General features: G+C 44.3%; 1 protein-coding gene across 1 annotated transcript; it reads right to left on the minus strand.

Annotated features, from left to right (window-relative positions):
* Positions 1-6,427: 6,427 nt before the first annotated feature.
* On the minus strand, positions 6,428-8,901 carry LOC138434712 (gamma-crystallin F-like). The gene is made up of 3 exons (XM_069579472.1): positions 8,893-8,901; positions 8,571-8,813; positions 6,428-6,700 (listed from the first exon to the last, which is right to left on the minus strand). Exons 1-3 carry the CDS (start codon positions 8,899-8,901, stop codon positions 6,428-6,430), a joined length of 525 nt encoding a protein of 174 aa, XP_069435573.1.
* Positions 8,902-12,366: the final 3,465 nt, after the last annotated feature.

Below are 12,366 nucleotides of genomic sequence, written 5' to 3' on the forward strand. Positions count from 1 at the left end.
ACCTGCTCCCCTGCAGTTCTTCCTGTCTGGGTTGAAGGCAACTCCATTCTTCCAGTTGCTCAAACCAAACTTCTCTCTCACCTCCAAGTTGAATCTAGCAAGAGTTTTTGCTATTTCTGTCTTCAGAATCTCACCACTTCTTACCTCCATAAATGCTACACCACGTCCTGAGCCAGAGTCCTCTCGTCACTGGCGTCTCTCTGTTTGCTTCCTCTCCCCTTCCTCTTTCTTTTTAAAGTTTCTTCAAATAACCTTAGCAATTAATCCTAACGGAAACAATCCCTATCCTAAAATAATGTATTCAATATTCCAGTTTTGTTTTCAGAGGGGAAAAAAAATGCTTTTTAAAGAAAGCTGGAAAAGCTGAGGTAAAAATAGGTTATTTAATAAATTAAGAAGTTATTGGAATAGTTTTGATAAAAGGTAATGAGAGAAGGAGTGGCAGTGAGCATGGAAAGGTTTTTAATAGCTTGTGTTGATTCTTATAAGACTAGCTTTTCCAGTTCAGAGGTCTGAGTGGCTGGGTAGCTGAGACCTCTTGGGGGAGAATGGGGTCACATGGCTTGTGGAAGAAGCCGTAGTGTTAGTGGTTTTTTAATTTACATATTTTTAACTGGCTCATGGGCTTCGCTGGTGGCTCAAAGGGTAAAGGATCTGCCTGCAGTGCAGGAGACCTGGGTTCAATCCCTGGGTCGGGAAGATCTCCTGGAGAAGGGAATGGCAACCCACTCCAGTCTTCTTGCCTGGAGAATTCCAGGGACAGGGGAGCCTGGTGGGCTACAGTCCATAGGGTCCCAAAGAGTTGGACACGACTGAGTAACTTTCCCTTTCAGTGTCACTTTACAATATCATGTTGGTTTCTGCCATATATCGACATGAATCAGCTATGGGTCTATATATGTCCCCACCCTCCCAACTTCCACCCTATCTACCCGCTCTGTTGTCAGAGATCACTGGATTTGAGCTCCCTGCACCATACAGAAAATTTCCATTGGCTATCTAATTTTGCATTTGGTAATGCATATGTTTCAGCGCTGCTCTCTCAATTTGTCCCACCCTGCCCTTCCCTCCTGTGTCCACAAATCTGTTCTCTATGTCTGCATCTCTATTGCTGCCCTCCAGATAGATTAATCAGTACCATGTTTCTAGATTCCATGTGTATGTGTTAATATACGATGTTTCTCTTCCTTTTTCCGACTTCGCTCTGTATATTCACTCTAGGTTCATCCCCCTCATTAGAACTGAGTCAATGCATTCCTTTTTATGGGTTAGTGTTTTGTAGTAACACTTCTCTTTTATTGTCTTTTTAAAAAACCTTAATTTATTTATTTGACTGTGTCAGATCTTAGTTATGGCATGCAGGATCTTCATTCCTTCCGTCTTTTTTTGTGGCATTCAGGCTTAGTTGCCCTATGGTATGTGGGATCTTACTTCCCTGACCAGGCATCAAACCCACGGCCCCTGCTTTGGAAGGCGGAGTCTTAACTACTAGACCACAAGGGAGTCCTGCCTTTACTGATTTTAGTTTATGTAGATTTGAAATAGTTTTGCTTTTTCTATTGCTTTCCTTTTGTTTTTTAAAACCATTTTCGATTTGGAATTCAGATTCTAGATGCTGGTCCTGAGCCTTCTAACAATATCACTCCTGTCCCCACCAAGGTCTGACGATTGATGCTGTTTCCCTCCCAGATCTGGCTTTACCATCCAACTACCTTCTTTCTCTCTTACTTCTTTGGGTCTCTCATGCTTCAATCAACTCGAATCCCCCCTTGTTCCTCTCGTATGTCTTCCTTTCTGTGGAACATGATTACTTCATGGCATTCGCACCGCATTTGTATCCGTTAGAGTTTCCCAGGTAGCACAGTGGTAAAGAATCCGCCTGCCAATGCAGGAGACACAGGTTTGGTCCCTGGGCTGGGAAGATCCTCTAGAGAAGGAAATGGCAACCCACTCCAGTATTCTTGCCTCGAAAATCTCATAGACAGAGGAGCTGGGTGGGCTACAGTCCATAGTGTTGCAAAGAGTTGGATGCGACTGAGTGAGTATTATCAAATCTATAGAACCTAATGACTGTGGTGGTAATGATGGTGATGATAACTGCAGACACTTGGTGAGCACTTATATGTGTCAGACCCTATACTAAAGTGTTTACAGGCATCGTATCATTTTAACCTCACAACATACAAGGGGGACACTTTTACTGTCCCTACTGTACCAACAAGGCATACTCTGTTGAGATCCCCTCAGCCCTCTTTCCAGCTCATGTGCTTACCTTCCAGCTTCTGCAGGCTTTGAACTAATTAATGCTGGCCCTGATGCCTTCTGAAGATTGCTCTTCACCATCCCATAGAGTCCCAAGGCCCTGAGAGTTTTATGGCTCCTTTGCCCCATGACCAGAGACAAAGGGAATACCAGCCCCCAGATCCTTAGCCTCCAGGTGTGCCGGGGTCCAGCCCCGGTGGATCCAGGGTGATTCAAAGGTGGGGACGGAGTCGGCGTCTTTGGAAAAATACATATTTAATCACAAATATAGAGAGATTAGAAATGGATAGTGTAGTAGGAAGATTAGTGGAGAAAAAGAGGCTGAATAACTTGGATTACGTGAAATAGCATCCATGCTCCAGATAGGAATTCAGCCAGAAAAGCGGGAGCAAGAAAGAAGTGACATGGGAGAATCAGTCTTTCCAGAAACTGATCCGATTTCTTTATTTTTGGGTTTGTTTATATACCTTTTGTTACACATAGGGATGAATATAGAGTCACGCGGGAGTTAGCAGTCCTGACCTTTATCAAAATCAGGTGCTTCACATAAATGTATAAAAAAGGTCTTAGGAATATTATGTCATCTTCTGGCCATGAGTGAGACTTGCTGACATTTTATGATCCTTTCTTTCTGATAACCAAAAAACTTATTTCTTCCAAGGGTGTTTTTTCTTAACCCAGGCACCACCCTCCAAATGAAGTTACATTCCTATAGGATGAGGGTGTAGTGAGTTGCAATCAAGAAAGGAATTTATTTAACCCAAGGTTAACGTGATTAATCTTCAAGGTTAATACTTATTCCTCTCATATGCTTAAAGGTTAATACTTATTTCTCCTATAAGTTAGTTATATTCATTATAAGAAGCAAACATCAGCCCAACAAATGAAAATCCTTTCACCAATGCTCCCCTTAAGATCTATTTAGTCTTAAGATATGATAAAGTTACATTTTTACATAGCAAGGACACAGTGATTTATAACAAAGCACAGTGATCTATTACAAAAGAGAAAATCCATTAACTCAAAAAGTCTAGTATTGCTAACATCAAAAACTACTGTATTTCCTTTTCTATATTCCAAATACATTGATTAATATATTCCCAGGTGCCTAAGGATATGGAGGCCTGGCGGCAATCATTGACTCAACAAGAAGAAAAAGCTATATGCTAATTAAGACTCTCAAAATACTCCAAAACTCTCTGTGCTGTTTATGGTTGAGAGGTAGTAAACAATCATGTGGCAGGAGTATGGATAATCCTGTCACACAAGCTAGTCTGTCAGCAGAGAGGTTTGACCTGAGACACCCTTGTCCCACCCAGAGCAAGGAATTAGCAGCAATTATTGGCACAACAAATGAAAAACCCTTCACCAATATAATTCCTAACCAACCCACTATACTAATAATTTCCAACTCCCCCAAATAATTTGCCTTTAGTAAGTCTAAAACATCTCGTGCCTCTCAGATTGGGAGGCTGTAAACAATCACATGTGGCCGGACGAACCCATACAGGTGGGCTAGATAAGCTTCAGAGGAGTCCGTAAGCTGAAACACTCTTGTCACGCCCAAGAATTTTTATTGACTTGGAGCTGCAAGTTAACTCCTTCTCCGAGAGAAACGGTTATGGGGGAGAGCCCCCCATAAAGTCAGAGGTGTATGTGAGAGCATAAAACAGACTCTGGTTTTGGGGTTAGATGCTCGGGAACAGGGGGTTTCCTGAGGCTTGATCACGCCTTTGCGTATGCCAAGCCTCGTTCCTCATGACCTTTGCCGTGGGCGGAGTTCCTCACGCTGGCTCCCGGCACAGGTGGGAGAAACTCAGAAGTATGATCCAAGCTCTGGGACACTTCAAGGGACTCAGCTGAGTTGGCTTTTTCTTCCCCATCTTGCTTCCCTACCTCCCTCACCTTTCATCCTGGGAAATAACTGCTATATAGTAAGTACTTATATGTAAGTGTTCCTTAGTTATTACTGAGTATCTGGACCTTGTATATTAGTGTTTTCAAAGTATCAATAGTAGGTTGAGGATCACCTGCAATCGAATTACTTGGGACAACTGATAAAAGGCAGATTCCTAGACCCGCCCCACAGGTGGCTCGTATGCAAGTGAAATTTAGGGACTCCAGTGCTTGTGCACGCCATTCGGCGTGAGAGATTTAGGACTAAAAACTGCATTAAACTACATTTACTTCCTATGAAGTGAAACATATTATTCCTTCCATTCTTACAAATTAGAAAAGTGAGACACAAAAATGCTAGAAGGGCTAGCTTACCCCATTGCCCACTTCTCCTGCCCTCAATCTTTCCCAGCATCAGTATCATTTCCAATGAGTCAGCTCTTCACATCAGGTAGCCAAAGTTTTGGAGCTTCAGTTGCAGCATCAGTCCTTCCAATGAATATTTAGGACTGATTTCCTTTAGGATCAACTGCTTTGAACTTCTTGCTGTCCAAAGGAGTCTTCTCCATAACCACAATTTGAAAGCATCAGTTCTTCAATGATCAGCCTTCTTTATGGTCTTACTCTCCCATCCATATGTTACTACTGGAAAATCCACAGCTTTGACTATATGGACCTTTGTTGGCAAAGTAATGTCTCTGGTTTTTAATATGCTGTCTAGGTTGGTCCTAGCTTTTCTTCCAAGGAGCAAGTGTCTTTTAACTTCATGACTGCAGTCAGTGTCTGCTGTGTAGCCCAAGAAAATAAAATCTGCCACTGTTTCCACTTTTCTCCCATCTATTTGCCATGAAGTGATGGGACTGGATGCCATGATCTTAGTTTTTTGAATGCTGAATTTTAAGCGAGCTTTTTCACTCTCTTCTTTCACCTTCATCAAGAGGCTCTTTAGTTCCTCTTTGCTTTCTGCCATAAGGGTGGTGTCATCTGCATATCTGAGGTTATTGATATTTCTCCTGGCAATCTTGATTCCAGCTTGTGCTTCCTCCAGGCTGGCATTTTGCATAATGTAGCTTTGAACTGTGGTGTTGGAGAAGACTCTTGAGCATCCCTTGGACTGCAAGGAGATCCAGCCAGTCCATCCCAAAGGAGATCAGTCCTGGGTGTTCATTGGTAGGACTGATGTTGAAGCTGAAACTCCAATACTTTGGCCACCTGATGCAAAGAGCTGACTCATTTGAAAAGACCCTGACGCTGGGAAAGATTGAGGGCAGGAGGAGAAGGGGACGACAGAGGATGAGATGGTTGGATGGCATCACTGACTCAGTGGATATGGGTTTGGGTGGACTCTGGGAGTTGGTGATGGACAGGGAGGCCTGCTGTGCTGAGGTTCATGGGGTCGCAAAGAGCTGGACATGACTGAGCGACTGAACTGAACTGAACTCTGCATAGAAGTTAGATAAGCAGGGTGACAATACACAGCCTTGACATACTCCTTTCCCAATTTTGAACCTGTCTGTTATTCCATGTCTGGTTCTAACTGTTGCTTTTGGACCCGCATACAGGTTTCTCAGGAGGCATGTAAGGTCTTCTGGTATTCCCATCTCTTTAAGAATTTTCCACAGTTTGTTGTGATCTACACAGTCAAAGGATTTAGTGTAGTCAATGAAGCAGAAGTAGATGTTTTTCTGGGATTCTCTTGCTTTTTCTATGATCCTATGGATGTTGGTAATTTGATCTCTGGTTCCTCTGCCTTTTCTAAACCCTGCTTATATATATGGAATTTCTCGTGCTGCTGAAGTCTAACTTGAAGGATTTTGAGCATTACCTTGTTAGCATGTGAAATGAATGCAGTTGTATGGTAGTTTGAACATTTTTGGAGTTGCCTTTCTTTCAGATTGGAATGAAAATTGATCTTTTCCAGTCCTGCATATTGAGTGCAGCACTTAAATAGCAACATCTTTTAGGATTTGAAATGGCTCAGCTGGAATTCCATCACCTCCACTAGCTTTGGAATGCTTCCTAAGGCCCACTTGACTTCACATGCCAGGATGTAAGTAAGTGTTTGGACCCAGACATTCTTTCCAGACCCTCTAACTGCTAGCCATGTTTTCTATTGACACGTGTGAGAAAAACCACATTATTCCTAGCTTTCATTTTGCTGAGTCCACCCAAGGAGTCTGAAAGGAAAAGACGGCTACATAACTGCAGGAAACACACAGGAAATATTTTATTAGCTTCCAGATAGAGAAAAAGGTAGAGTAAAAACATTTCAATAGAAATCCACAGCCCTCCTCAAGGAGCCCACTCGGGCATCCACAGCCCCCCATTCGTGGTAGCGCCTGTAATCCCCCGGCCGCAGCAGATACTGCCGCCCCCGGTAGTTGGGCATCTCATAGAGGACCCACCAGCCCTCCAGCACATTGAAGGAGTGGATCTCACTGAAGTGGAAGCGCTCATGGAGCGAGGAGCAGTCCTCCGTGATCTCCACCATCTGGCCTCGATAGTCCTCTCGCTCGTAGATCCTCAGCCTGTGGGAACTGGTCTGTGGGTTCAGCAATCAGCAGATGGGAAAAGTCAGAAAACCTAGTCTTTAGCCACCAATCACTCACACCCCTGGGGGAAATGGGCATTAAAAATTTTTTTCTATGTCACAGATGACAAAAAGACAGCCAACACCAGGGTCAACTGTATACAGTTGGGTAGAATGCATAGTATAAAACTGAAGAGAGTGCCATTCACATAGATCAAGATACACAGGACTTCCCTGGTGTCCAGTGGTTAAGACTCCACCCTTCCAATGAAGTGGGTGTGGGTTTGGTCCCTGGCTGGGGAACTAATATCCCACATGCTGTGGGGTGTGGCCAAAATAAAAAGGATATGCATGGTGCTCCCTAGAGTTCTAGGACCACAACCTACATGAACCATATTTAGAAACTACTTTGTACCATTTTTGGGTAGCAATTTTATATATAATTTTTGTTCTCTCCTTTATAAAGACCATTGACTTATGGTGGCCTGGAGTTCTCCTTGAAGGATATAAAAATAATTCGATTTTAAAATTAAAAGGCAAATATATCCCTGGCAAAAGGCATTATTTTGGATCTCAGTAGCTTTAGAAGAGGCTGGAGAGAGAGGAAGCAGAATTGATTTCCCCAGAGTAAGGCATAGATTGGTAGCAGTTCAGACCAGACATCTTCTAATCCCTTCCTTTCTGCTTTGAGTCCTGCTTTTCTGAAGTCCTAAAAAGCAAGAGCCATCGTAATGGTTAGCTTTCAGTCCTCAGATCTAACATATGATTCGGGAAAACACTTTAAGGTTATTGATAAAAACAGAAACTCAAAATCATAAGGCAGGCCTGTCTAGATCAATAGATTATAAGACGTTTAGGGAAATGGAAGGGAGGCTGTTAGTCTTGGGTGAATCCTGTCTGTCTCTTCAGAGCACTTGGCTTTTATTTGCTTGTTTCTTCCCAGCAGGTACGTATTCAGTCTTCCTTCTTCTACCTTCAAACCCTCCTTAGCAAAGGTTCTCATAAACAATTCATTCTGAGGCATAAAAAAACTACTAATAAGGCACCTTCCATGGTTTGCAAAGGGTTCACATGTCCATTACCTAATTTTGATCTTCACAACAGCCTGACACACGTGGAGCAACCATTCTGTCTTCTTTTATGAGAAACTAATGACTAGAGCTTTCAGGCTGTAATCAGAAGAGTCAGCACTGGAAGGTGGAAGCTGAGATTCCCAAGCTCCTAATGCCAGTCTGGGTTCTATCAAGGCATTAAATCCTCTGAGCATCTTTCAAAGTTACCCAAAGCAGTACATTTTCCACAGGACTCTGTCATAGTCAAATTATAGCATCCCTAACTGTGGAATTCCAGGCTGCTTGGGCTTTATTTGGATAGCAGTGGCTTTGCAGGAGCTCATGGAGTCACATTGCTGGTCAGTTGTTTTGCTGAATCAAAAAACAGGACTTGAGAGTCCCTAGTTGTTCAAAGTAGTCAGTATCTGGAGGGGGAAGGGTGGCTTGCCAGGTACCAGGCAATCTCCTATCCGCCTCATCCCAGCTTTATGAATTAGCCGCCCTAGTAGCCCCATTTTACAGGTGAGGAAAGAGACAAATAGCCCAGGGACTAGCTTAAGACCACTGGAGTGTGAGGAGTTCATTGCCTGTGGCACAGACACTCTGAACAAATACCATGCCACTTTTCCCCAGTAGAGGTGAGTTTAATATTAGCAAAGGAAAATACAATCTCAATTAAGAGCATTGCATTCTCAATTAAGAGATATTATAAAGGAAAAGAGAACCTGGTTAAAACCAGCAAAGGAAGGCCACCGTCCTACAGTCTGACCACAGCTCTAGGGCATCGGTGTGACCCGAGGCCACGGCAGGCCCAGGGGGACCGGACTCACGTGGGGGATGAGGCGGCAGGAACGGACCGAGTCGCTGAGGCCCATCCACTGCTGGTAGTCAGGGTAGTCGCCCCGCCGCAGGAAGTACTGGGGGCCCTGGAAGTTGGGCTGCTCATAGATCATCCAGCAGCCGCTGTCCACGCGGATGGAGTTGCAGCGGCTGAAGTAAGGCTGCAGGTTGGAGTGGTCGCTGCTGCACTCATAGTGGCGGCCCTGGAAGCCCCGGTCCTCGTAGAAGGTGATCTGCAAGGAAGGGAAGGAGAGGCTCAGAGGCCTGGCCTCCAGCCGGGCTGCGGGCCCCTCCCGCCGGCGCGGGGCTCACCTTCCCCATGGCTGCTGGACGCGGGGATGGAGTTCAGTGCGGTGCGGCTGGCGCGCGGTCTATATAGCGGGAGGGCTGCTGCGTTGGCAGGAACAACACAAAAGGGGCCCCCGGGTGAGGAGGATTTCCTTTCTGTCTCTTTTCTATATAATGACGGCGGGGGTGGGGTGGGGGACTCACTGTATGTTTTCTCTTAGACTCTCCAGAGCTTTCGAACTGATGACCCGCGTAAAACTGTCACTTGGTGCCTCTGGGGCCTTTAAATGAAGCCTATTCAGGAGATGGGAAGCGAGCAAAAGCGCTTAACCGGGTTAACACTTGTAATGAAATATTTTATTTATCTTTTAAACATTCTAAGTGATCTCTTTTTGAGGAACAACACGGGGTAGTGACCAGGTCAGAGGTCAGGATGGGCCCCGGCGGGAGGCGTCTAGATGAGAGAGCTTTTCCTTGGTGTGAGGATGTGGGACACAGAGGCACCTGCCTTCTGCATAGGAAGGAGGTTGAAGGAGGATGGGATTTTCCCCTGAGAGAAGCTTCTCCCATCCTCCTGGCTGAGGAGTGGGTGCAGCAGACATTACGTTGGAGGGAGGAAAGGTAGTGGGGGGTGGACCCCAGGAAGCCCTTGTCATGCACCTGGCTCAGCTCTGCTCCCTGGAGACTGAGTGGACCAGGGTCACCTCCAGACGCAGCCAGTGTCTCCTAGGAAGCTCCCAACTCTGGAGTTCATGAGGCAGCTCATGGTGGTTATTAGTCACACACTAACTTTTATTTAACCAATAATTTTGCAAATTAGGGGCTAAGCCTAATTAGTTCTGTTGTTGTTGTTCAGTCCAAGTCACGTTTGAGTCTTTGCCACCCCATTAACTGCAGCATGCCAGGCTTCCCTGTCCCTCCTCATCTCCTGGAGTTTGCCCAAGTTCATGTCCATTAAATCAGTGATGCCATCCAACCATCTCATCCTCCATTGTCCTCTTCTCCTCCTGCCCTCAATCTTTCCCAGCTTCAGGATTTTTCCAATGAGTGGGCTGTTCACATCAGGTGGCCAAAGTATTGGAGTTTCAGCTTCAACATCAGTCCTTCTGATGAGTATTCAGGATTGATTTTCTTTAGGATTGACTGGTTTGGTCTCTTTGCTGTCCAAGGGACTCTCAAGAGTCTTCTCCAACACCACAGTTCAAAAGCATCAGTTCTTCAGTGGCCTGACTTCTTTATGGTCCAATTCTCATATCTGTACAAGACTACTGGAAAGACCATAGCCTTGACTAATTAGTTCTGAGTGAGTGAATGGGAGAAGTCACTCAGTTGTGTCCAACTCTTTGTGACCCGATGAACTGAAGCCTACCAGGCTCCTCCATCCATGGGATTTTCCAGGCAAGAAGACTGGAGTGGGTTGCCATTTCCTCCTCCAGGAGATCTTCCCGACCCAGGGACTGAACCCAGGTCTCCCGCATTGTAGGCAGATGCTTTACCGTCTGAGCCACCAGGGAAGTCCTAATTAGTTCTAGCTGTGTGCAAATTCGAGGTTATCTGCAAATATAACAGAGTTGTAATCTTACAATCTTGCAAAGACTCTCCCTTCTCTACCTCCCCTGGCTCCTGGGCAAGCCTGGTTGTTCTCTGGTTAATATTCTGGTTCCACAGACTGGAATCTTCTTTCCTTCCCTTAAACCCCTCCCACCCCACCTCCACCAGCTTCTTCTGGTGCTCCACACTTTAGAAGAGATTTTCTCAACCTAATACTGTTGTGACAGTTTGGGTCAAAAAAATCTCAATTGTGCAGGTCTGTCCGCTGTATTTGAAGATGTTGAGCAGCATCCCAGGCTCAATCCTCTACATGCTATTAGCATTACCCTCATGGTTATGGCAACCAAAAATGTCTCCAGATATTGTCATATGTCCCCTGGGGGAGCAAAATAAACCCTGGATGCAAACCACTGCTTTAGAAAGATCTTGTCCTCAACTATATACAACTGTGATACTTCCTGCTTCATTCCTCAGTCTGGATTTTTGTTACTTAAGCCTAAAGCCAAAAAACTATTTGCCTTGAAAAATTTTATTTGAAACACATAAGTTTATTAAGACTTTCCCACATTGTTTGTCTCAAAAATTCTAATTTTATAGAAATGTGAAAACTATAGAGAAGAAGAAAGGAGGAAAAAATTAAAATCATAGGACCATATTTTTAAAATCACTGTCTGGACTTCCCTGGAAGTTCAGTGGTCAAGACTCAGCACTTCCAATGCAGGGTTCAATCCCTGGCTGGAGAACTAAGATCCCACATGCCTCAAGTGGTACCAAAATCAAAAAACAAAATCACCATGGACAAGCATTTTAAAATCTCCTTTCAGTTCGACAAGATGAAAAAGTTCTAGAGATCTTTGCACAGCAACATCCGAATAGTTAGCAATAGTTGCTCCCTGGGTTGGGAAGATCCCCTGGAGAAGGGAAAGGCTACCCACTCCAGTATTCTGACCTGAAGAATTCCATGGACTGTATAGTCCATGGGGTAGCAAAGAGTTGGGTTTCCCTGATGGCTCAGTTGGTAAATAATCCGCTTTCAATGCAGGAGACCCTGGTTTGACTCCTGTATTGGGAAGATCCACTGGAGAAGGGATAGGCTATCCACTCCAGTATTCTTGGACTTCCCTTGTGGTTCAGTTGGTAAAGAATCTGCCTGCAATGTGGGAAACCTGGGTTCAATCCCTGGATTGGGAAGATGCCCTGGAGAAGGGAAATGCTACCTACTCCAGTATTCTGGCCTGGAGAATTCTACAGACTGTATAGTCCATGGGGTCGCAAAGAATTGTACACTACTGAGCGACTTTCACTTTCACTGTACTATGTGTTTGAAAAATGGTTAAAATAATAAATTTCATGTTATGTGTTTTTTTTTAACCAAAATAAAAAAGACTTCATTCCTCCTCCCCCCCAAAAAAAGCCCTTTAATAACTGAGAAAAGAAGAGAAGCAAAAAGCAAAGGAAAAAAGGAAAGATATAAGCATCTGAATGCAGAGTTTCAAAGAATAACAAGAAGAGATAAGAGAGCCTTCTTCAGCAATCAATGCAAAGAAATAGAGGAAAACAACAGAATGGGAAAGACTAGAGATCTCTTCAAGAAAATTAGAGATACCAAGGGAACATTTCATGCAAAGATGGGCTCGATAAAGGACAGAATTGGTATGGACCTAACAGAAGCAGAAGATATTAAGAAGAGGTGGCAAGAATACACACAAGAACTATACAAAAAAGATCTTCATGACCTGGATAATCACGATGGTGTGATCACTCATCTAGAGCCAGACATCCTGGAATGTGAAGTCAAGTGGGCCTTAGAAAGCATCACTATGAACAAAGCTAGTGGAGGTGATGGAATTCCAGTTGAGCTGTTTCAATTCCTGAAAGATGATGCTATGAAAGTGCTGCACCCAATATGCCAGCAAATTTGGGAAACTCAGCAGTGGCCACAGGACT

Source organism: Ovis canadensis, chromosome 2 (genome assembly GCF_042477335.2).
Source record: "Ovis canadensis isolate MfBH-ARS-UI-01 breed Bighorn chromosome 2, ARS-UI_OviCan_v2, whole genome shotgun sequence".
In the NCBI taxonomy this organism is placed as follows: Eukaryota; Metazoa; Chordata; class Mammalia; order Artiodactyla; family Bovidae; genus Ovis; species Ovis canadensis.